We start from the raw sequence: 24,694 nt of genomic DNA, 5'->3' as shown, positions 1-24,694 counted from the left end.
TTTATTTCAGATTATATGTGGTCCCAAAATGATATTTTACCATAGTACTCATGACCCATAATCCAACTTGACCTTAATGTTTATAAATATGGTTATAGTAGGTTTGAATCACATAAACAAAATATTAATATAAAAATTATCGGTTAAAGTTTTGGGCTAACCAAATGAAATACGCTTAAAACCCCCTTCAAAGGAAAAAGTATGCTTAAAAATCGACAGCATATTATACGTGGTATGTATTTATAAGGATAAGTGTTGGCGTCTGATATGTTTAGAAGAAAAACTACAACGTAGTGATTGGATCATTGGAGTGTCCCTCGGAGGCTCCGACAACTCCACTCATCGATGTCCAAAGGGCAGCAAAGTTGGCATCTCGTTTGACAGATGCTCATATTGGATCTTATCGATTATCATTCATTTCTTTTTCTTTTTTTGAGAAAACTGTAAAAGGATCTCAGCCTTTTGCTGGGCCTTGTCTGAGTTGCAGGAAATCGTTTCGCTTTGGCCCATATAAGTCCCATTAAATCTCGATCTCCACATCGAGAGGCTGTTTGTCGTAATGGGCCTCCGGCCCTCCACACATTCTATTACTTTCAGCCCGTGTAGAAAATTGAAATCGAATTGCCACACCACGCACACGGCACAGCAAGCGGTCCGAATTCCAGTTTTCGGAAACCCCCAAATTCCCCAGCAGAACAGATCCATTTTCCTTTGCTCGCGTTGTTTCGAACTCACGCAACGCTCCACACCTGCCGCTGCCGGCCGCGCACGGCCGCCCCCCCGCCCACCCACTAGGCCACTGCAGCCTCCCACCGCCGCAGCCGCTGACGACGGCGAGGATGAGCGGGGCGGCGCTGTGCGCGGCGCTGACGGAGCTGGGGTTCGATGGGGAGGACCCGCTGGACGCGGACGCGCTGGAGTGGCCGTTCCAGTACGAGGAGGCGCGCCCGCTGCTCGCCTGGATCTGCTCCTGCCTCCGCCCCTCCAACGTCCTCTCCCCATCCCACCTCGCGCAGTAAGCGAATCAATTCGGTCCCCCCTTGCCACGCTGTTGTCTCTCGCTTTCCAATGCTTCCTCTTTTTTGGTGTTGTGGTGGTGGACGTGGTGATTGCTGCTGAGGCTGGTTTCGCGGCGTCGGCGTCTGTGGCATAAGCTTGATTTGGTCATGCTTGCGCGAAATAGTGTCGAATTTGAGGCTTTGAGGGTTAATGGGGAGCCTAGTTGTTGGGAGATTCAGGGAGCTGAGGGCAAATCTGTAGTGGAGTCACCACGAATTCTTGTGGAGGCTAGGTGCACTAGTGTTCTAGGATAGTGTCTGTGTCTCTGTGGGGCGAAATGTTGGAAAAATAGTGGCAAATGCCTGTGGTGTGTTGACTTGGTTAAGACTTCTGGCCCCAATTTGATAAAGCTTGAATTTTTGCGTGAAGTTATGGATTCTGGGTGTGCTTAACTTGTAGCTGCTGTGAATTTTAGTGGTATTCACTTGTATTTTATACAATTGGGGAGATGAAAGATAATAGGGGTGCCTGTTCCCTGTTGTATAGGGAGAAGATGCCAAATATCTTCTAGGTTTTTGTTAACAAACGTTATGTCCTGTTTGGCTCAGCTAGTGCTTCTGAATGTGCAATGTTACCTGTAGTGTTGTGATTAGTGAGTAGTCGTGCATTTGATAGGCATTTTGATCTATTATTCAAAAGTTTTGTTGTTATATTAATTTTCAAACTAATTTGAATTGGTGACTTAATAGCTTCTGCTGTTTTTTAACTTTAATCAATTTTGTACATGTGTCTGTCAGGTATGAACAACTTGTGGAAGAGGGAAGACTGTTAGAGGTATACTCACAAAACCATGTAACTCTTCACACACTTTTAGGATATAACATATCTTAAGTGCTTCTTTTAACTGATGTGGCAAGTGGGCTTCCCAATATAGGGAATCATCTTCAAATTTTTCTTTATAGTCAAATAGCATATTAAATAATCACACTAAATTCTCTGGGGGAAGGACTGAATTTTTGTTAGTTCTTGGCGGATGGTTTTTGTCAGAGAACAGATCCATTGCCGAACAAGATCTAAAACCCCCTAGGCAACTGTACTTTTGTTGTAGACATCTATTTCTGTCGGACCTCAAAACTTATATGGTACACCTGTATCATTTTCCCAGGGTGAAGATTTGGATTCTGCTTTCGATAGTATTTCAGCCTTTTCGAGCAAGAAAGACAACCAAGAGGCAGTGTTTGGATCAGAAGAAACCATTCTTGATATCCGGTATTCTTGGAACTTCCATTATTATGAACTATATAGGATGTTCATATTGTACTTGAAAGATTGCTACATTCACATTGATGTACTTATAGCATGGTCTTGGATTTTAGTGGGAACTGGTTCCTGAGAATCGATGCTAGTACAATGTTTATGAAGCAATCACAAGTGGTGCTTGTATGCTACTTTAACCATTTACTGAGAATGGTTTTGACAGAAAATATTGTAAAAAAGAATTAAAACTGCTGGTATCTGCTTGAAGTCTCACTCTTGAATTAACATTCCTCCGTAAACAAGTGAAGTCAAATGCCGATTAGACCAAGCTGCAGACTGCATGATTGAAGTGTTCCTTCTTAGCATCTTATAAGTGCTTTTCTTGACAGTCCTTTTGTTTTCTACTTGCAGCGAAGCAAAACTAGCATATAGAGCCGAAGTTTTTGAGTTACAGAAGCAGCTTGCACGGCAGCAAGCACAGTTTGATTTGCTTGCAGGCCAAGCTTCTACTCTTATTCAAGGTAGAAGGGCACGTGTGTCTGCTATGTCTGCAGTTAGTGGGGAACTAGTATCGTTAGATGAGATACTTTCTTCCAGAAACTTGGAGGTAAAACTCAATCTGTTGCAGTTTGAAGAAAAGATCTTATTTCATGCAATTACTGATTGCATTTGTGTCTTACAAATAGCAGAGACAAAAAAAGGCTGTGTTTCTTGTTATGTTGTACTTTCCGTGTTGAGATTTTAGCTAATAATAACAGCATATCTTTTGCTTTGCTCTGCAATTTATCTCATAGTACAATATGGCTCCTTTATTTTATATTGATATACTCCTAAACGAAATAATCTCAGGCTGCTTCTTTTGCATCACGAATTTTCCCTATGAGCAGATGTGCCTTATTTGGTGTATGCAAATAATGAGATATGGAAGCTCCTTAGTCTTTGTGGATTATGTACTAGCTAAAATGGCCGTGTGTTGCAACAGCACAACAAATCAAATAATTACATGTCTATGCATAGTTAATGTTCGTAGGTTTCACATCAAGATACTAACATGTTTCATAAAGTAAATATTTGGTGAAGTTTGATTTGATGTCTTTTCTAACTTTCAGATGAATGCAGTTCTTGGAAGAATTGCGGCTACTACCCAGGAACTGGCCCATTATCATTCAGGCGATGGTATGCTCTTTACCTAGAGACAATTGGGCATATCTTCTTTTCACTTCTCATCACTGAATAATACTAACAATTGTACAGAATATAGATATCATACTTTATCCTATAAAGTCATTTCTTTATTGATGGTATGCAGAGGAAAGTATATACTTGGCATATTCGGACTTCCACCCCTATGTTGTTGGCGACTTGGCTTGTACGAAACAGCTAAATAAGTGGTTCTCAAAGCAATTTGAGAAGGTAAATCATGTGACTGTCACAATGTTCTCAGTTAACTGACTAGCTAATTTGACGAGCTATGTCAAGTCAATACCATGTAAATTGGCAGATTTAGCCATTTAGGGACTTTATCGCCTTCACTACATTTCCAAAACACTGTTGTGTACAGTTATATATCTCCTGCACAATTTTACTTTTTACCCGTTGAGTAGCACAGGACGAGTCTCCACAATTTGTCCACTTATTTATTTAGCCCTTATATTTGTTATCTGCTCAGGGGCCATTTCGACTTGTTGCAGAGGAGGGGAAATCCAAATGTTCCTGGGTTAGTCTTGATGACATCACTAATTGCTTGATAAGAGGTAAAATGACTTTCTGCATCTAATGGAGGCACAGTTAAACCCATAAAAAGCATGGTTCTAATATCAGGATAGCATAGCAGATGAACTAATAGCGGCTGTTATGTTTTTGTTATGCAGGAGATTCTGAAAAATCTCATCATCACCAGCGTGTAGCTGAGTTGCAACGGCTTCGTTCCATGTAATTAACTTTGTCTTCATACCCTATCTTAGCCTCTCTAGTTGTAGTCATTCATCAGATCCATAATTGCTATCAATTCATGCAGTCTTGTTGCATGATTCTTTTAATCATTGAGTAAAACTAAAACTCATGTAAAGGTCAAGATGTGCTAAATTGCTAACTCGTCATGTGAATCCCTTGCATAAAAGATGGACAGATAACATCAGTTAAACTTTAGGGTCATGAGCTTGGACAATTTCTGTAACCTTCTATTATTTAAGAATAGATTATGAGGGCTCACACCTCTTCATGATTCATGATCCACTGAATCATCTATACATCATCCAATGGTCCACATAGAACTATAGAAGTTTGCATATTTGCGACTTAAAATAGGTTTGCACCCTATTCATTCTTTCAATTATACCATGTTTATACAGCTACCTGTTTCTAATATTCAACTTTTATGTTGTGATCTTACATTTGTTATTGATTATTTGAGTTATTTGTTATGTTAAATTTGGGATCATATTCTGTTCATTGTGTTAACCTCTTAGGTGGCTAGGTTAATAGTATTGTTTTCCAGCTTTCTAACTTTTTTACCGTTCTTGGGTGTACTCTGGGTTACTCTATTTTGGTAACAGATTTGCTACAAGTGAAAGGCAGTGGATTGAAGCACAAGTTGAGAATGCTAAACAGCAAGCCATACTCTCTATATTGAAAGCTCAAGTGTCATCCGACGAGGCTCATATACATAGGGACATCCATTCTCTCAGGTACATTTTATGCTATGATTAATGATCATGGCTCTATCAGTTTTCCAACTTTGCACCTTATAGGCATATACATAAACTATAGACAGAACTGCAATATATGCCTACAGGCTACAGCAGAAACAAAGATTTATCTTATATAAGTCCCCTCTCATATCTGTGTTATTTGTCTTCAGGAGAAAAGGTTCTGAGCTTGCTGGAGAGCTCTCAACACTTTCTCAAAAGGTGCAAGCTTTTGTATCTGAGGTATGTAGAAACACAATCTTATCCTTATATTTTGTCCCTTAGGTTATAATAAACCTTGGAGTCATTTATGTGCTTTTTGGACATGGAAAGTTGTATGCTGGGGTTAGCTGGATACTGTAACTAACTCTTTCAGAAAGACCATCTCACCGTTTGCAAGAATTTTTAGATTTTAGAGGATATGGTAAAAATAATAGTTCTTACTGAAGTGCACCGGTTGTTCTTATTTGATTCTTTGTTTCATGGTACAATCTTACATCTTACTTCATCTATTCACTTGTTCTCCCCTCCAGACGATACCATGCCTCTGTTCAGAACTTGCTCAACTTCAAGGCACATATATTTTGCAAGGTTTGTTCAAAGCATTTCATTTTTGGGTGTTCTGCAAATTTTGTTGCATTGTTTTCTTAACATTCTTCTGATCACTTAAATATTAGGGGATTATGATTTAAAGGTCATGCGCCAGGAGTACTACATTAACAGGCAAAAGACGGTGAGCTCATTCTCACACTATACATGTCCGTCGGCATCTTTATGTTTTTTCTCTAATATTATGAAAATAAGATGTCCTTTAGATACTTAGGCCCTGTTTGTATACGCTTTTCTGGAACTCGCTTATATGGCAAGCAGCTTATATGGTAAGCCTGCTGTCTGGAGAATCTGTTGTCTGAATAAGCTAGGTGTTTGGCAATCCTGATTATTTTGTGTCGATTGTTTGTCCTGACTAGACCTGAATGCCCTTGATGCTGATAATAGCTCATTTTTGTTGTGAATACGATGAGAAGATAATAATTGTAATGTCTCTAGATTTTGTTAAATAGAAATTGCATTACAATAATATGAAATTCATATGATAGATCGGTGCAGTGTGGAAACATTCATGATGGGTACAACAACGAATCACGAAACCATAATGACAGCAATAGCATCACGCAATGCACTCATATCCATGTCATCTCCTAAAGCACTAGACCTTCTGGCGAGCAGAAGGCTAGACCGGCGCCGCCTTGACCGGTCGTGAACCGCAGGGGAGGGCGCCGGCTTGGGATGGGCGTGGCTTTCCGGCTTGGCGGAGCTCGATTGGAGGCTGGACCGGAGGAGCGCTGCAGTGGCCGCAGACAGCAGGGCGGCCGTGGAGGGAGGCGGAGGGCGTCGAGGGAGGCGGCGACCGTGGAGGGAGGTGGAGGGCGTCGAGGGAGGCGTGGGAGGCGGCGCCGCCGGCGGAGGGCAGGAGGCGGTGGCCATGGAGTGAGGCGGAGGGCAAGGAGGCGGCAGGCGTCGAGGGAGGCGCAGGAGGCCAGGAGGTGTCGGTGGAAAGGGTATTGGGGAAAAGGGGGTTCGCTTACGCGATAAGCGTCTCCCGAACCGCTTACCAGAAAATTGGACCTCCCGTTGTTTCGTGGATTTTGGGCTAAGCCGCTTGTGTGCTAAGCGGGAAATAAGCGAGGCGTTTGGGTGGGATTTTCGCTTATTTCCACCCATAAGCTGCTTATAAGTGGATACAAACAGGGCCTTAGTGAGGTGTTATGAAGTTGTGTAAGGGCAGTCCGAACCCATGATGTCTATGGGTAGTGTCTAGAGGAGAGAGAGCATAATAAATGTACATGTAGACACTACCTCCCCAATGCACAATGTCTATAGTGGTTTCCATGGAGAAGAAAATTTAATTAGTCCTTGCATGTTCAACAAATATAGTAGGATTAGTTGTGGCAAGCTTTGTTTGTGTGTGTAACATAGCAGTTAGCTGAACACAGTACAAGCCGTGCAACAGCATAGCAATAGCAGTTCCCTCCCTTGTTCTGCTCTTCCCCACACACAAGCTAAGCAAGCAGCCAAGCAACCTCATGGATGCTGTGAGTATGAACTGCGTGCTTCAAAATAGAAGATTGGTGCCGTACATCAACCTGAATTTATATTTCTCATATGTCATTGCACAAAACTGAAATGATGCCTTTTCTTCCTTTCCCTTCCCTATGCTGCTTTTCCCCAAACACAGACAAGCAGCCATGAAAGTCCAAACAAGTATGCAATCAGGGTCAATGTGAGCAAGGCCAAGCACCTCATGCATACCGTGCGTACGAACTGCAAGGTGCGGAGCTCGACGAGGCTATTCCCCGCCACCAAGCATGCCAACATCGCTCACCACGGCACCCGATTCTGAAATCCATGAGGCCTGCAGGCACTCGATTCGCAAATCCATGAGGCCTGCAGGGAGCAGTGGCAGCTTTGATTTGCATCGATTTTGCATGGAGGAGTTTTGATTAGCACCACGGAATGTCGATTCCACCATGAAGGATCAATACGCGCCGCCGAGCCCTTGAGTTTTGGCAGCATTCGAGGATTCCGCAACTACAAATCGATTTCTGTCACAGCCCTTCCCTACAGCACCACCGGGCCATGCAGCAGCACCAATGGCAGGGAAGGCCATCACCGCGGCACCGCTCGAAGTGCACCCGCCGTCTGCCGCCGCTGCTGCCGCAACCTGGAGCACCGCCGGCTAGATCCGGTCGGTTGATTATTGGAGCACAGGCACAACAGATCGGGAGGAAGGGGAAAGCGCGTGAGGAGGAAACGAAGGATCGCCCAACGCCAGAACGGATCGTTTCCTGCGTCTTGGTGCGAGCGACAACGTAGTTTCCTGCATGCGACATTGTTTCTTGTTTTTTTTCTTCTCTCTTCTTTAATTTCCCTGCCACATCAGACTTTTGCTTAGGTGGCACTTCAATAAATTCTATGGACACTAGCTGACATGGAGGGTTGGGACTGCCCTAAACATTATGTTCCTTATTTTGGCTTCGTCTTCAAAGCATTGGAGGATTTCTAGGACAACTGCACTTTACAGCAAAGTAACTGGAACAGCAATTGACCAGTATTCCTTTGCTGTTATCTGGATTTAATTCATAGTATGCATGACAAAAGTGGTTGCCTCAATGGGTTCATACTTGCAGCAGGTGGTTAGATTTACTGTTAAATGAAACCCCAGTGTGTTGCTACTAGTGTTACGAGCTTGTTTCAACAGGAAACTGTTTTTTCTCATAAGATTAAGGCTGCGCTTTTGATTTTGTTATTATGTCCTTTTGCTTTTCCTCTAATCTTACTGTTATCTCATACATTTTACAGTTCATCAATCACTTGGTTAATCAGCTCGCCAGACACCAGTTTCTGAAGATTGCTTGCCAACTTGAAAGGAAGAATATAGCTAGTGCTTACTCATTGCTTCGAGTAATAGAATCTGAGCTCCAGAGCTATCTCTCAGCAGTCAATACCCGTTTGGTAAGCAATCTCCATTGTTATTAACTTGCTTCTTGTCCTTGTTTCTTTGGTGTATTTTCATTTTACATGGAGTTTTTAGCGGCATCTATTTCTGTCTCCTGTTATTTTTTGTTGTCTCCAGGTATTCTTAGTTTTCTTTGTGTAATGTGATCTTCAGGGCCATTATAATTCATTAATTCAAGCTGCATCTGATGTAAGAGAACAAGGAGCAATTGATGATCGTGACACTTTCCTCCATGCAGTGCGAGATCTCCTATGTATTCACTCAAGTAAGCAAGTAACTCTACTTAGCTTTATGAACATTTTATTCTCATATTCCTAATGTTCCATATCCTTTCTGTAGATGTCCAAGCAACAGTGCCAACATACATGTCAGCACATGCATTGGTTCAGCAGATATCAGCTCTTCAATCTGACTTGCTTTCTCTTCAGTCTGAGCTGGAGAATACCCTTCCAGCTGACCGGAAAAGATTTATCAATGAGCTGTAAGTTAACGAAGCACCCTCTTATAATTGGTTTCCTTCACCTTATTTCCTGTCAAAATATATATCGACATTTCAGAGGTTCATTTAGTGCCTTTTCTGCTATGTACCAACTTATTCTACCAACCTACCCATGTATAAAAATCAAATCTTTGCGTGTTTCAACTTGATTTTTCTATATGTGCGAAATTGCTGCCTCATCTACTGTTCGTAAAATTAAATAATATTTCAATAAGGAAACATCATGGCATGCTGAATTTCTGGTCTTCCATGCAAGCTCTTTACTAAAAGCCTTCTTGAGTAGGTTATTCAATAATCAATATTATGTTTTAACCTTCAAAAGTCTTTAGTCTGCCAATATATGTCCAGTAGGCCCCAAGTCCAGTCATTTCACTCTCTTCCCTCCTACAGATGCACTCTGATTCAAACTGTGGAACAGCTTTTGTTTGCATCATCAACAACTGCAGAACCGATATTGACACCTTGGGTACAGTCTTGGAGCCCTCAGATTGTGATGTTTCTTGGATCCTTATTTCAGCACATGCATGAACCTTGAACTAAACCTATGTTCGTCTTATAGCCACTGATGCGGGCGCTTGATGATATGGAAAATGCAAACGCTCAAGTTGAAGTTTCTGTGGAAGAAGTAACAAAGGCTCGCACCCAGAAGATAAAGGTATTTCATTTGTTGATATGCTGTCATCCTTTAGGGCTGTTGCCTGATGGAACACTGCAATGAAAGCTTCTTCTGTTATTTTTGCATTTATCTGGTAATTTCCACAGACTAGACAACACACTGAGGAATTAGTTTGAGTAAAATGCACCAGAGCTCCATCATCTTGTAAGGATGTGTCACTTGGGTCCACGAACTCTGAAAGTGCATTTCTAGGTTCATAAACTTTTTAAGTCGACCGTAGGTCCAGTCCATAACGCAACACATACTGCACAGAACAACTAGCTTCTTGACTTTGATTGTCAGTCGTCATCGTTAAGCAAAGAACTTAACAAGAAATATTTGAAGAATAGCCATCTTTTTGTTCCCAACTTTCCATGTATTCAAAAGACTAATAGCTGCAAATGATTTCCAGATCTTCGAGAATCGTGCTCATGAGGTGGGGAGGGAGAGGCAAATATTCGTTGATTTCTTCTGCAACCCCGAGCGCCTCAAGAATCAAGTCCGAGAGCTGACCTCCCGCGTGAAAGCTCTCCAGGACTAGACTTTTTTTTTTGCAGGCTGGAAAGTACAGGACGTGTAATTCCCCTACCCTTCTTTCCTTTCACTTATTTAACTATCGCATCAAGACATTTTAAAGCGTGTGATTCAAGCCACTGACGAGTGCCTTGTGTGTGCCAGGTCTCATGTGCCGCGATATGTTTTGTGTAAAGTTTGGCTTTGCTCCAAGTCCAACATGAAGTTGGGGCTGCTGTGCAGGGACGGTATGGAACAATATAGACCATCAGGTAGTTTAGTGATTCAGGTTCTAAGGTCCTTGTGCCGCCCGGCAAGGATGGCGCTGTTGTGATATTATTTATTAGTGATCTGTATGTTGTAAAATATGTCAGAAACCACGAGCTCCTTCTTTCGTGTATGATTGCACTTGAGTAGGTTGAGGTGGTAGTACATTTGTGGTGTGCAAAGAACAATCGATGCTGTAGTTTGGGTAAATGGAATCGTCCTTCACTCGCAGGGGGGTGCGATGAAGTGATAATCCCCTCCCAACCATTGGGTGAAATTGACAGGAAAGTTGGGCTCTTTTTTCACTTCAATCCACATTTGTTCAAAGGGAGGTGTTATCCAAACAAGGGCAAATTTTGAGATGGCAATGCTGCTGCAGCAGCATCCCGTCCCGTGCCGTGGTTGTTGTGTTCGAGCATCTGCAGAGGTCAGGAGTTGCAGAATAGATGCATGTCGTGCCAACAAGCTGCCTCTGAGTCGTCCCATTCCGCTGCTGCTTCACTTCCAGGATTATACAAAAGAAAAGAAGATGAAGTAACTACGTACAAGATTAAATATCGTGCTCCGAGAGTACGATAGAAATTCACACCGAAACTGAGCATGACAGACCGAAACAAACTTTTTTAGTTTTATTCACGTCAATCTGGAAGGGATACACGGTACCAGTGGATACGCTTCCTGAGTACTAGTATCAACAGTTTGGCACTTCATTTTGCACGAGGACATGATTGAGTTAAAAAGAACCAATGAACATTTTAATTTTTCCACTACCCATTTGAGTCACGAAACATACAGACAATTGGAGCAACCTACCGGGTGTCACATTTACAGGGCGGGGAACTCACCTCTGAAGGAGGAGAGCTACGGTGGCTTTTCTTATTGCTTGGGTACAATCTTTACAGTGACCTCCCTACTTCAGGGAATGCGGAGTCAGGTCTTGACTTCCAGGTTTCAGTTCTCAGTCAAGACCTGGCTAAGGGGGCTTTTCTTATTGCTGGGGTACAATCTTTACAGTGACCTCCCTACTTCAGGGAATGCGGAGCCAGGTCTTGACTTCCAGGTTTCAGTTCTCAGTATCCTCTGGTATCTTGAAAAGGAACTGCGGTAGTGAAGCGATGCGGGGGAGGTTCGTCAGGAGCTCCCCAAAAGAGTCCTTTCTCGACATGGCTGGCAGCTCGGCAGCATCTGTAGTTTTCCCTGTTGGTGCTGAACTGAATTCTTCATCAGAACCATCTGAGGCATCCACGCCAATGCCGCCACTGTCATTTGGCTCAGGCTTTGGCTTGGCAACTGGCACTGTGTCTTTCTGAATCAAACAGCAGAGGGAGTCCACCCTAGCCATCAGTGATCTCTCTTCAGAGGCAGAGACAGGTGGGCCTTGTGCGTCACCAAGAAGATACTGAGCAATCTCCTCCAGTGTTTCTTTGGTTGGCACCTCGTTTTTGGCCAGTGCTGTATTGCCTGAAGTGATATGCTCTGAGATGCAGTTACCTAGGTGGTTTACCAAATCATCCACTGACATCGATGGCCTAAGCCCAGGCACCTTCAATTGACTCCACCAGTGGGGAATATTGAATTCTGGAGCTGCACCGTTCACATTTCTGCTGATAGCTTGCAGACCTACAGCACCAGCTCCTGTAAAAGTGCTTCTGGGATTAGAAAGATTAATCCAAATATATGACAATGTCTCATGTGGAAGACCTTGTAATTTCAATTCATTGGAGCACATACAGCCTTGGCTAGTACATCAGCATTATGCCATTATAACATTCCCATTATATTCAAACAAAGTAGTTATGTGTCTACCAAAAGAACTAAAGCACATCTGTAGTTGAAAGATTAATGTTGTTTTAGTTCTATAGTGCTTTGGAGCATAATGATAAAAGCACATCACCATCACAGTTACAAGGTATTTGTACTTTGAGCTACTGATAGCACTGTAGTAAGGCAATGCTATGGACTGCAATAGAAGGGGTGACAGATGCTGTAATAGGCTTTGAATTACCTGAGCCTACTGTTTGAGGAAGATATTCTGCTGGCATTCCAATGGAATCGTTGGCTTCATTTTTAGCAGACATGGATGAGCCAGCACATGGTGACAAGGAACCTGAATACCCAGGTAGAGCTTCATGTTCATCTTTCAAATTAGTAAAACCAGCACATTTTGATTCAACCGGATCCTCAAATATTGAACACCTAGGTTCAAACACTGGAGTCTCTAATATGATCTCTGGTTGTTGGCTCAATTGATATAACCGTTGATCACACTGAACAAGCTTCTCAAAATTCTTGCTCAACAAGGTTGAAGGGCACTGCAGGAAATGCCGCCTGCATATTTTTGACCAATCAGAATACTGAACAGAGTAGAGTAGGAGCTCAGCAAGTAATAGTATAAATAGCACTATCATAAATCAAAATTCTGTGTTATAGATGGTACAACCCTGTAATAAATAAAAGTTGTCACAAATAATACCGTGGACCATACCTTGCTAAATACCTAGCTGGCTCTGAAAAGCTATCTTTACAACACATGCAAGCTTTCCATTTTTTCTGTTATGCAGTGTGGAACCATTTCTATGAATCTTTTGGGTTTCTTGGAACCCCTGTGATGCGCAAATTTACATCCAGACTAACAACAAAAAGTACGAGACCATAGGCTGGGGTAGAAAGACCAATTCATTTTTCTTGATTGACTGAAAAGGGTGTCAATGTCTCCTTATGTTGCTATTTATAAGCGGGTCCTAAACCGATTGAATCTAGATATGAAATAGTTCAACTCAAAGTGATCTCCAACTAAACAATTTATTCCTTAGCAACACAACTAAAGCAAACTATTTAAAGGTGCATGCTACGATACCTAACTGCTGAGACTGCGCAAAGCAGTTTTCTGTGCTCTTCTAATAATAGAAATAAAACCATAAAGGAAACTTAAAAATCATTATGCACATAGTACTACAAAACCCCAGGTAAACACTGTTGTCTTTGAAATGCAATTGAAGCCTTTAAAAACACAGAGAAAAAATCAGTTAATATGCAAACAGTAAGTACTCCCTCCGTTCCAAATTGTAGGTCGTTTTAGTTTTTTTAAGTTCATAAGTATTATTATGCATCTAGATATAGTGTATGTCTAGGTGCATAAATATATCTATGAACCTAGAAAAGTCAAAACGACCAGCAATTTGGAACGGAGGGAGTAGCATACTATTGTCATACCGCCACAATATATAGAGGTTCCATTGCCCATAATGGAACGCTCTTCTCATATGGAATCCATTATAACTGTGAACATGGAATGAGAAAAGAACTTCACCTGTGCATACTTGCTTGGCCACCAGTGAAATCTGAGGTAGCCTGCCACAATGTGTGCTTTCTCGGCTGAGGATCTGTCTCTTTAAAGAATAGAGGTGGTCTGGCCAACTTCAGAAAAAGGAAAACCTCTCAGAACACAAACACAGGTAGTGAACTGAGAGGAAAAAAGAAACAAAGTTATTTCAGATAAACGTACCACCACATCCAAGGTTCCTTGTCCATTTTCGGGGCAAGTTGCCTTCAAAGCAGTAATATCTGACCACTGAATTTCTATCTTACTCTTAAGACCACCTTCCAGAACTTCCCACACAAGCTTATGCTTTGCAAAGTAACACTTGGCCACCAAATCACCTTCATACCGTGATACGTACTGCTCAAAAATAGAGGTAACTTCAGTTACATTTAAGGACAAGGTTTGTTCAGCTGAACTATTATATAAACTACTGGATGTGCTAAAATGCTTGCGCTAAAATGCTGAGTTTGGCTCATAACTACAGCTGCAAGAAGCTCAGATAACAAGTAAGATGCAGTGATGTCGCACTAACACTTCATACTATAACACAGCACCAGCATTATAATTGCATGAATGTTAACTTCAAGTTGTACAGACTACAGACAAAACAAATATGATACGGTTAGTACAATGATTTTTTTCCGTCTTTCATAATACGGTTAACCACCATGTTAACTAATCGATTACGAAAAATTGGGATAAATAGCCACATCCCATTGCACTGATCGGGGGCGCTCGTAGTGACTTAGGGGGAGAGTATTTAACATATTGGCCATGTCTCAACAAAGCGCCATTATTCACTCACATGATATCTTTTGTGTGAGCGCACTACTTCTCAGCAGAAAAAGAAGGGCTACATAGACCCAATGCATATTAAGGTTCTGGCAGAGCTCATAAGAAACAGCAAAAATAAATTTCCTCACCTCCCATGTACCAATTTTCAATATATTTGCAGGAAAATTTGAAGCCTTTAGCCGTTCGCCAGCTGCAGACACGCCAGATTTATTGTCTTTCTTCTTGGAAGGTTCTGAACCACTGTTGTCAATTGAAGACTCTCCAGCATTGGATGCTTGAGAAAGCCTCATCTGAATCAAATCCAACAGAGATGGGCTTTTTTTCAGCCGCAGGCCCAACGGGCTAGGTTCATCAAGTACATTGTGGTACATATCCTGAAAGTGTTCAGATCAACATCAGAACAATAAACCTCAAAGCTAATCATTCTACAATTGTATCTGCATAATCATATCTTATTGTTTATTAAGGGTTCATCAGCCATTAACAGAAGGAAAACACTACAAACACCTTAAATTGTATTTTAGCAAAAAAGCATGCATCCCATATAAATACCTAGGAACAAACAGTTGTTAGGTTTTTTTGTTCACAAGGTTATTTATATTTTTCTTTTTGTTCCTAATGCCATAGTCGGCTTTGAGCATACCACAAGCTTAGTGCACGGAGTACATGTACACTAGTACACTATACTACTACTGTCTATCAAGGCGCCAAACCCACAGAACATTAATTGTATCCACATTAATGTGTCAAGATGGTAGTACCAAATTCCAGCCATAGATTGGTACTATGACAGGACTTACTAACTGAACATGGTAGGATATGACTCCGTGAGCATGGCTCGACTATTGTTTTTTCTTCCCTGGTTGCTTCAGAGCGTTAGGATGCACACAGGGCAAGTAAATATCACATCGAGTTATATGGGTCAAAAGAGAATCCCTGTTAGAAATCGGGTGAAATAAATGAACAGGTGTTTGCAACGAACTGCAGCTCCAAGGTAGGTTGCTGCCAACCGGTTTCACTGAGGCACTTACAGCAGGACAGAGGACATTGTTGCAGAAGTTGCATAGAAGCAACATGTACAAAATTTATCTGAGCAACATAAGCTGTACTCCTATCCACACAGTTAGACCAGTCCGCGAGAATTATCCTCCGTTGCAGCCTCCACCCCTAGTCCTCAAAGCGTGAGGGTAATTTTTTGGATCGAACGCCTGAATTTCACAGCTCAGCTCTACTCCCCACCCCCACCCCCCCAAAAAAAATATATCACACCAAACTAGCCCCGCAAAATCCTATCGGAACTCCCCAGTTGGTATCAAACATGACGAAACAGAACGCTTTCAACTCAATCCCAGTCCCAATCGAGCACACGGAATTCGCGACAAAAATACGACAACTCCGGATCTACCTGCTGCTGCTGCGGAGGCGTCGGGGGAGCAGACTGAGCGGCCTTGGCGCGCTTGCTAAGCGGGCCGCGCTCATCGGCCCCCAACTCCTCCACCTCCAGCTTCACGGCCGCCGCCGCCGCCGCCGCCGCGGCGCGCCGCGCCGGAGCCATGGCCGCCTCGGCCGGCTCCGCGTGCCGCTTCCCCGAGCTCGGGAGCTGCACCATGTGGGTGGGTGGGGGATCGCCGGAACCCTAACCCTAGCGCCGCCGCCGATCACCGCGGCGGCCGAATCGAATCGGTGGGGGTGGGGGCGGCGAGACGGGGCGAATCGAATGATTCGAGGAAGGGAGGAAGGGAGCGCGAAGGCGAAATGGGGAGAGGGGGAGGAGGAGGGGTCCTGCTTGCCTGCTTGGCCTTTGGCGAGGAGAAGGGTCCAGAAATAGCCGCGCCCGTGCGGCGTGACGGCGCCCGGTCTATGACCTCTGGGTCCACTGATTCTGGTCCCACGCGTCGGTGGCAGGTGGTGTTCCCCCGAGTGGATAAAGTGGCGGGGTCGTTGGGCGCCAGGCGCGCGCGGCTGTCAGCGGCGCGCGGCGGTGACAGGCGGGCCCACGCGGTGGGGCCGGATGTATGCTCGGTTCGGTGTGCTCGCACGAGCGCGCAGCGTGACTCGTTTTGCCGCCCCGCCCTCACGTGGAAAACGCTTCTCTCCTCTCGCTAGCCGACGGCGAGACGGCTGGTCCTACTTGTACGATTAGACTGTACTGTAGCACTGTAGCAGGGTCAAGATCAAGAAGTGGTGTTGAAAAGTCAAAGTCTATGGAGCTTCAAGGTTTTTTTTTATGGATTCAAGGGATTTGTCAGATCATCGAGATATTTTCTCGTTTAAATAACGTTGATATATCATATATGCAAATTGTCATGCAATATGAAATAAAATTAATGTGCTGCAATAGGTTGAAAATTTTCTCACTGATCATGATCAGAATCAGACCCTTTTGGCAGGGCTTTGGGAGGTACTTCTCCACCGGCTTCATCTGAAAACGGACCAAGCAAAAACGGCTTTGGAGGTGAGGCACTGAACCTGGCCATCAAAATGAACTAGGAGAAGGGTTCGAAAAAAGTGGCTCCCCGCGGCTTCTCCCTCACCTCCCGTAGTTCTTGGCGAAAATGCCTTACCGTGGCGATGCTTGTCGATGGCTCATGCCGGGGAAGAGCAGCGGCATCCCACACTGGCGAGGACCGGCGATGGCATGCCCATAGCGGCGAGGGGCGGAAGCGACAGGGGACGGGGTCGCATGGATGCAGTATGGAGATGGGGGCGTCGCGCGGCCGAGCCGGATGGAGCAGCAAAGAGAGCAGCGCGGGTGGGTGGACCTCGGAGACATGCTCGCAGGGAAGCGCACGGTGGTGCTTGTTCTAGTAGCTAGAGGATAAGAAGGAAGCAGGAGGAGCCGGATAGAAAAGAAGACAATAAGGAAGTAAAAAGACACGGGATAGGAAAGATAAAAAAATAAGTGCGTTAAAAAAAGGAAAATGCTAATTCAATATTAATCTAATTTCTATTCATTATTTTTTTCATTTTATATGACAACTCACGTTATAATTGAGGGCAAATATAAACTAATGTATACATCCAAATCACGTAGCCGAGGGCATATATGACATTTGACCTATTACATCCATTTATAAAAATACAGAAAAAGTCATTTTGCCAAACACTTTCCAGAACGGCTTCAGCTTCATCAGAGAAGCCGCTTCATCGGAGGAGCTACAGCCGGAACCGTTTCAGCCACAACCACACCCCTGCTAAACGAGGCCTCGATGAAGCCCAATCAACAGATTAGTCAAAGACGCCAGCAGCTCAACTGTCACAGCAAACATAAACTTGCTAGAAAGGCAAAACTTTTACACTTCGTAAAACTTGATTCAAATGTTGTAACATGTGGAAGTTCAGAGAATAGGAGAACAAACTCCAAAGTGTCTGTGGTAAACTGGTAACGGTATGTGTCTTTTAAAGACTACGCTAACCTACTGTGAAATGAATGAATTTAACAACATGGACATCTAATGAATGTCTTTGATGTAATGTCAAGTTTTTTCTTCTTCTAAACTTCAACTATTTGCTCGTGTGCAAAACAAAAATCTCCGTATTATGCATCCAGTATTATCAACCCCTGTTGGCAAGCAGCGAAACTTCGTCGTCATCCTGCTCTACATCAATGCCCTCCCGGTTCCCGCGTTCTTGGGGAGATTTGTCAGGGAATGAGCCCTTGTCTACAGCAAGCGAGGTTAACTCAATATTCTCCATTTGGTGACCTTCGCCATCGTCATCCTCATTCAACAAATCAGATGGAAGAAGAGCGGAGTTTGGATCGCTACTTGGCACCAAGAACAACAGCGCCAGAGGTAGCAGCCTCATCACATTTCGAATCATTATAGCAGCCCAGAGGTTCTTGAATTCTGTTCTTGTGATTCTCAACAAATGAAGGAGCAGTCCACCAATCCATGATCCAGTTAATCCGCCAATATTGTCAATGGACATGAGCAACGCGTAGAATGTGCCCTCAATGCCAGGGGGGCAGAGCTTTGAGCAAAGCACCAGAAGAGGCATCCATTTGACACGGTTTATCATTTTGGAAACCCCCTCATCGATCACAGCAAAGTAGTAATCAGGTATCCCCATTTTCAGATTTAGACGAAGCACCAAGATCAGATCTAGCATTCCTGACAAGCTTAACAACAACTGGCTTGAAAAAAGCAGGCTGCGAAACAGGCGGTCCTTGAGAATATTTTGATAAAGTATAACCCCAACAAGAGAACCAACTGACCCAACTGCGAACATAAAGCCAATGAATCCCTGGTAAAGTAACAGAAAGTTAGTTTGATACTTTGATTATGTGCTATGAAGGAACAATTTTCAGAAGTACTAATGCGAAATGTTCACAAGGTGAGTGCTATTCCAAACATGGTAAGTGAAGAAGAATTTTAATCACGAGACAGATAGAGAGATCCCATGTGAAAATGGAAGGCCCACATTCATAACAAGCTGTCAAGTATGCATCATTGCTAAATGATTTCTGAATGTACCTCATGAAAAGATAGCCCTGACTTTCGGTCTGTGTACCAGTAGAACATTCCTTCTTGGATGTCGACACTCAAAGCAAGTGACATGTACATGTAAACACATGGCCGCCATACTTCAGGACATTTTAAGGTTGTTAGCATTTTTCCACTCGCTTCTACAAACTTCTTGTGAGCCTGGTTTTTTAACATGAAAAGGAAAATCTAGTGTAAAAATAGAGTACTTAAATGTGGTGTAAAACGGGGAAAAAACAACATTTTTTTCCTAACCTGCCCGTATGGAAAGTTGGGGATATGGACCTCCTTTAGCAGCATTCCAGATAAAATGACTAAGGCAGATGGTAAAGTTAACAGGCCAAGGGCACCCTTGAGAAACACAAGATTATGCATTATCAGATAGACAGATACCAGAACCATCTAGTTTTCAAAATCTACCACCAACATCAAAAAATTGACAATTGACTTGTCTAATTTATAGCCAACACATCACAGAAGAGAGAAGCAACACAAGTCCAACGAACTGATTGCTTATGAACATAATGAATATATGGGTTCAAAGCACATGGCAAGATCAATGCAGACCAATGAGAATTGGAAAATATGAAGATCGAACAAATTATTATATGAAATGAACTAGTGATACTCACTTGAGCCCCTATCGCATGAACAAGAAAACCACTTATTGAGAATCCAATAAGACCTCCAACAGATGAACAGAATCCATTTAAGCTTATCATGTCAGCAGCAAGATGAGGGTACAATATACTGTTTTCCGCCACACAAGCATCTATAGTAACATCAGCTATCGCCACACTAGCACTTCCGGCCATCAATGCCAACAAGGCGAACAGTGCATGAAGCTTGCTGTGGAGAGAGACTATAAGCATTGCAATAACTCCGATGAAGCCTGCATACTCCTCAGAAACAGGGAGAGGACAAAAAAAACAAAATACTCAATTTTGGTCTATACTTTTTGCAAAATGGCGTTTTATCTCCTATCAAGGGAACTGTAGTGCAAATGACATTGTTTCAGGAATAGGCCACATATGTCTGCCTTATGCTGCAACGGTGCCTTAAAATAAATGCACCTACATAATCACATTGATACCTTCAGAGTAGCTTTTGGTAAAAATTTGAGCTCCTCTATATGCAGTTTAGCATCACACGGTTACAACTTACAATATGGTGAGATGCATCGCCATATTCTAAATAAGTTTGTCTACTCATCTAGTTTGGATCTTAGACTACACCTACTGCGTGAAAGTCAACCAGTGCATAGACGCAAAGAATTAGTAGTCCTATGTGAGCCATTAGCTAGTACTTGTAGGCATGCATGATTGGTGCTGATCACCAATGACACAATTTGCCACTACCTTTTCAGCACCAAGTCATAGAACTTTTTACTTGTACCCCTACATTTCAGCAAGATATCTTTCAATTTTGAAGTTCCTAAAGCAAGACCACTCACTGGTTGTTCCAGAAATCAGGCACAACTGACAACTCTTAACAAAAAACCAACAAAGCCCAGCACCAAGCTCCTCACCTGCAAGAATGAAATACGGCCGGCGCCGGTATCCGGCGACAGGGAGCACGTCGGTGAACAGGCCCCAGAGCGGCTTGACCATCCATGGGATGGACGTGACGCCCTGGTACACCTGCGCCACCGACGGCTGCACCCGCTGCACGTCCTTCCAGTAGTAGTCGGACGCGACGCGGTTGATGCCGCCGCCGAGCCCCTGGCTGACGCCGTACGTGGCCACCACGCCGAGCACGAAGCTCCAGTGCAGCTCCCGGGTCAGCATCCGGAGCCACGCCGCCGGCGACAGCGACCTGCCGGGGCCGTCGCCCTCCGCCGCCTTCGCCGGCGACCCCGGGGCCGCCTCGATGAGGACATTGGTCTCCCTCTCCTTGTCCTCGGCGAGGTCCGGGGCCGGCTGCGGCGACATTTCCTTGGTCGCTGCCGAGCGAGATCTCCAATGGCCGGTAGGGAGATTGCGCGGTAAAGATTGGATTACTCACCGGGTTTTGCCCAATCTATCCATGCTGAATCTGTGTGGTGGACTGGTGGGTGCTCCAAGCACAGATTCGGGGTTCCTTGGATCCTAAGCACTGTGGGAAGCAACAACAAGATCGGAGCTGAGTGGTAGGCTCGTCTGCATCGATCCAAAAAGAGTCTTAAAAAATCAAGAGAGTGACAGGCTATTTGCAAAGCTTTTCAGATCAAAGGATTGCTCGAAGCTTTTGGTACAATCTGAATGGAAAAAATTTGGCAACAAAAATTGGACAAAAAAATGTCGGGGAAAAAAAATGGCAGACGAGTGGTGCCCAATTGCTTCCAAAAAAACACCGCCCGGCATCAAGATATGAATGGAGGATAGCTGCAGACATCACGTACAAGTGGGCTATAAACAAGAACAGCGTGAGGTAAAAAAAAAAGGTTGCAGGAGATCGAAGTCCTAAGAAATTGGGAGATTCCCTTGGAGGATTAGCCGTTTGACCTTTTTAATTTGTTTTAAAAATCATGAGCTGGCTCGGTACCTGACACCAGCATGGACAAACAGTCGCTGTCATATGGGGCTTCCTATGCCGGGCCCACCGCGCGCGGTGCCTTGTTCAGGCGAGGTAGGCTACGGCGTGACGTGAGGGTGGGATGGGAGGAGTGGTTAAGCTAATCGATTAGATAAGATATACTATAGCTCTGTAGACTCATCACCTGCTAGGCAGCTAGCCCTCGTCATTGGAAGGGCAGTGCTGCTTCCGCTGGGCCCACAGGGCAGTGGACAAAATGGTCGACGCTTCGAGTGGGTCCGGTACTCCGGTAAGGTTCCTTCTCCGTTCTCCAGGGACGCGGGAAAAGCGCTCCGGGCACGCGCTAGCTGCACACGATGAAGAGAAATGGCGGGACACTGTCCTGAGTCTCTGATGGTAGGATTGCCCTACACTCGTCAACGGCTGCATTCAGTGTGTTTTTGTTGATTCAAAGTTTAAGCAAAGTTCAAGCCATAGCCCAGAGTCAAGGAGAAGAGATGAAGGATCTGTGCTTTGATCATTGCATTGGAACGATCAAATTAGAGTTAAGTTTGTACCGAGAGTGCAAGGTATCCGTTCGCGTAAGGTTGGTTAGTGTGGTTATGGGTTAGGACTATCTAACCAATATAGTAAACTCGTAAATTATTACTGGCATGGATAAATTTACATGTACCGTAGTAAGATTACAATATTGATTAGGGCTCCGCGTAGAAAGTTTCGAGTGCCATAAGTGCTCAACCACGAGTTTGCATCTACTTGGCACTTGAGAAGAGAATGAGATGATCTCATGGATTTTAGAGATGAGTTCACCCACATGATTTAGTACGCCGAAGTAGAGAACGTGATTTGAGTTATGGCTTTGTTCCCATTTCTCTTTAGCTTTAGCTTGCTCCTCAACTTAGTTGTCATCTTGCATGGCATAATTTAGTTATGGTCATGATATAGTGTACTTTTATACATGGAACCCTTATTAGCATTGCAATATCATTGGCATGGTCAACAAGAAGACAGATGAAGTTTGGCTCTGGGTGTCATAATGTCAATGTTAAGTACCAAGTCCCATCATGGTACGTGATTTAATTGATTGTCTTTGATGAATGAATAATTTATTAGATACAATGTCAAAGGGTGGGTTACAATTAATTACGTTTAGATGAATAGACATAGTGGTAGTATCTAAATATTGTAACGTTGCTTCATAAAAATTGTAAAAGATAAAAACTGTACAAAGATCGTGCCCCAGATCTAGGCATGCAAGTGGGTCAGTATTGGGTCAACCAGTGTCCAACCTACTCAACCCAATATGAAAAGTCCTAAGTAATAGGTTAACCCAAAACTAAGCACGAGATTACCCAAAACCAATAGGTTACCCATAAAAACATTGTTTAACTATGCAGCAGCACGAAGAACTCAATATCTTTATTAATGAAATAGGCCCAATCTTGTGCCCGTTCGTTCGAGAAAAAGAACTCAATCGCCAGACGCGTCATCTCGACCACGAGTGACGTCGTGGTCCACCACCTCCCTGGAAGATGGTCCAATCCTCACGATGACACGCCGCCGCGTGTCATCGATGCCCTCGAGCGAGATCACCGGCATCTTGTCACTGAAGTTGTCATGCGGCACCTTGAGCCATTCATCTCTCGTGCGCGATCCCGTAGAACTCGTAGAATGAACCCCTGTAGCTCCCCTGTCACTCATCCGGCTGACCTACGCTCGCCGTCGGCGATCAAACAGGGGCCACCATAGCCGGCTACTCTACTCTGCTCCGTTCGGATGATCGGCAGGGCCCACAAGTGGATTGGATTGACAACGTGTTGCTAAGCGAGTCTCTACAGAGCAGCAACAATATAGATTGTTCTGGTTACCCACCGATGGAACCCAAAGTGAACCAAAAAACTATCGGGTCGACTCTGTAGGGTAATAACACCGTTTTTCATTTTTTTTTGGGTATTGGGTAGTTGGGTCAACCCAACAAAACCTGCATCCCCACCCAGATCTCAAGTACAAAATTTTAATCCTACGGCTCCAAAGGAATTTTCCAATTTTTTAGGACTTAGGTCATAAAAACTCCAGTGAAAGATATTCGAAAGAAGAAACCACCAAACATTATTCAAAATCAAAAGCTTTTAGTTCGGATCATGAAATATATTTGGCGAGCCTTTTAACCTGGTCCAAAATGGAAAATTTGGAGACCCAAAACATGTTAAAGAGACTAGAAGTCTTCAAACAAGTCCATCTCGTACATCCATATCGCGTCCAATTGTTACATATGCACGAGAAAATTGCAAAAAGAAAACAACATGTCACCTGAGTTTTTGAGATTTCACCCCATAATGACTATTTTGCAAAAAAACCACTCCGCGCACGCATTTGCTCAGCCAATTCTGCCCCATTTTAGCCAAAGAGGAAATACAAACCCTGCTAGCAAAGCCAACTAATTTTGAAGCTTGGATTGTGCTTTATTCTATAAGTTGTTGCGAAGAAATTTGCATATACAAAACGATGGACCACATTTATGTGTGTTTATTGATGGTTTTCATAGTACAATACATAGGCGGCCCTTAAAACTTGTACCATTGTGACACATAGATTTATGAACTCTCAAAATATGTATCTAGCACCCTGCTTGCTTAGTGATGCCTTCTAGGCCTAGACCCTTTTTTTCGCTAGTGCCTCTTCGCGCGACATGGCATTAATAGAGTGGCGATGATTGTGTTTAGCCATTTAGGTGCGAGTTTTTTTAGGGTGTGCTTGGTTCCCCACCCTGACTCGCCATGCCTAGAGTTCGACGTCACCACAGGAGCTTGGCAGGTGCTTGGATGATTACTGGACTGCGGCGTGCCACATGATTTTAACTGTTGGCCAGTTCATTTCTTTGCCATAAGTGTGGCGTTGAATTTTGGTGCCGCATCTTCAGCGCGCGCGTGATGAGTTGCGGCTGGGAACCAAGTAGGACATTGGTGCTGCACGGACTGTGCAGTGCACTAAAACACTCGCTATTTCTCTTAAACTATGAATATCACTATATCAGCACCCAAATTCTTGCCCAAACACAATCATTGCACGCTAGCGATCCCACATTGGTGAGGAGGTACGAATGAAGGGGGTATGTACATGTAATTTTAACAATATTAGGATGCTAAAATGCATTTTAAGAGTTTTCGTGGATCTAATTAACACAA

General features: G+C 43.7%; 3 protein-coding genes across 4 annotated transcripts; 1 reads left to right on the top strand and 2 right to left on the bottom strand.

Moving 5' to 3' along the window:
* The first annotated feature begins 755 nt into the window (after positions 1–755).
* LOC117852182 (AUGMIN subunit 3) lies at positions 756–10,705 on the top strand. The gene is made up of 19 exons (XM_034734166.2): positions 756–1,015; positions 1,797–1,833; positions 2,165–2,268; positions 2,668–2,863; positions 3,366–3,432; positions 3,566–3,669; positions 3,926–4,010; positions 4,128–4,188; positions 4,812–4,943; positions 5,117–5,186; positions 5,477–5,534; positions 5,621–5,676; positions 8,304–8,456; positions 8,614–8,725; positions 8,800–8,941; positions 9,350–9,425; positions 9,519–9,614; positions 10,027–10,190; positions 10,293–10,705. The coding sequence occupies exons 1-18, from the start codon at positions 840–842 to the stop codon at positions 10,153–10,155; spliced, it is 1,854 nt and encodes a 617-aa protein (XP_034590057.1). The 5' UTR covers positions 756–839; the 3' UTR covers positions 10,156–10,190; positions 10,293–10,705.
* Positions 10,706–11,122: 417 nt separating this feature from the next.
* Positions 11,123–16,293, bottom strand: LOC117852183 (uncharacterized). The gene is made up of 6 exons (XM_034734167.2): positions 15,917–16,293; positions 14,640–14,885; positions 13,900–14,073; positions 13,705–13,811; positions 12,400–12,722; positions 11,123–12,029 (listed from the first exon to the last, which is right to left on the bottom strand). Exons 1-6 carry the CDS (start codon positions 16,118–16,120, stop codon positions 11,458–11,460), a joined length of 1,626 nt encoding a protein of 541 aa, XP_034590058.1. The 5' UTR covers positions 16,121–16,293; the 3' UTR covers positions 11,123–11,457.
* Positions 16,294–17,784: 1,491 nt separating this feature from the next.
* Positions 17,785–21,658, bottom strand: LOC117853200 (probable folate-biopterin transporter 2). Of its 2 annotated transcripts, XM_034735577.2 has the most exons (6): positions 21,519–21,658; positions 20,524–21,089; positions 19,628–19,887; positions 19,251–19,346; positions 18,987–19,157; positions 17,785–18,756 (listed from the first exon to the last, which is right to left on the bottom strand). In XM_034735577.2, the coding sequence occupies exons 2-6, from the start codon at positions 20,924–20,926 to the stop codon at positions 18,067–18,069; spliced, it is 1,620 nt and encodes a 539-aa protein (XP_034591468.1). In that variant the 5' UTR covers positions 20,927–21,089; positions 21,519–21,658; the 3' UTR covers positions 17,785–18,066. The 2 variants fall into 2 exon arrangements, with proteins under 2 accessions (XP_034591468.1, XP_034591467.1); XM_034735576.2 differs by lacking the exon at positions 21,519–21,658 and having other exon boundaries at positions 20,524–21,479.
* Positions 21,659–24,694: the final 3,036 nt, after the last annotated feature.

The sequence above is a fragment of the Setaria viridis genome, chromosome 4, assembly GCF_005286985.2.
Source record: "Setaria viridis chromosome 4, Setaria_viridis_v4.0, whole genome shotgun sequence".
Lineage (NCBI taxonomy): Eukaryota > Viridiplantae > Streptophyta > Magnoliopsida > Poales > Poaceae > Setaria > Setaria viridis.
Note: the sequence above shows the minus strand (reverse complement) of the source record. Positions and strands in the feature narration are given on the sequence as shown.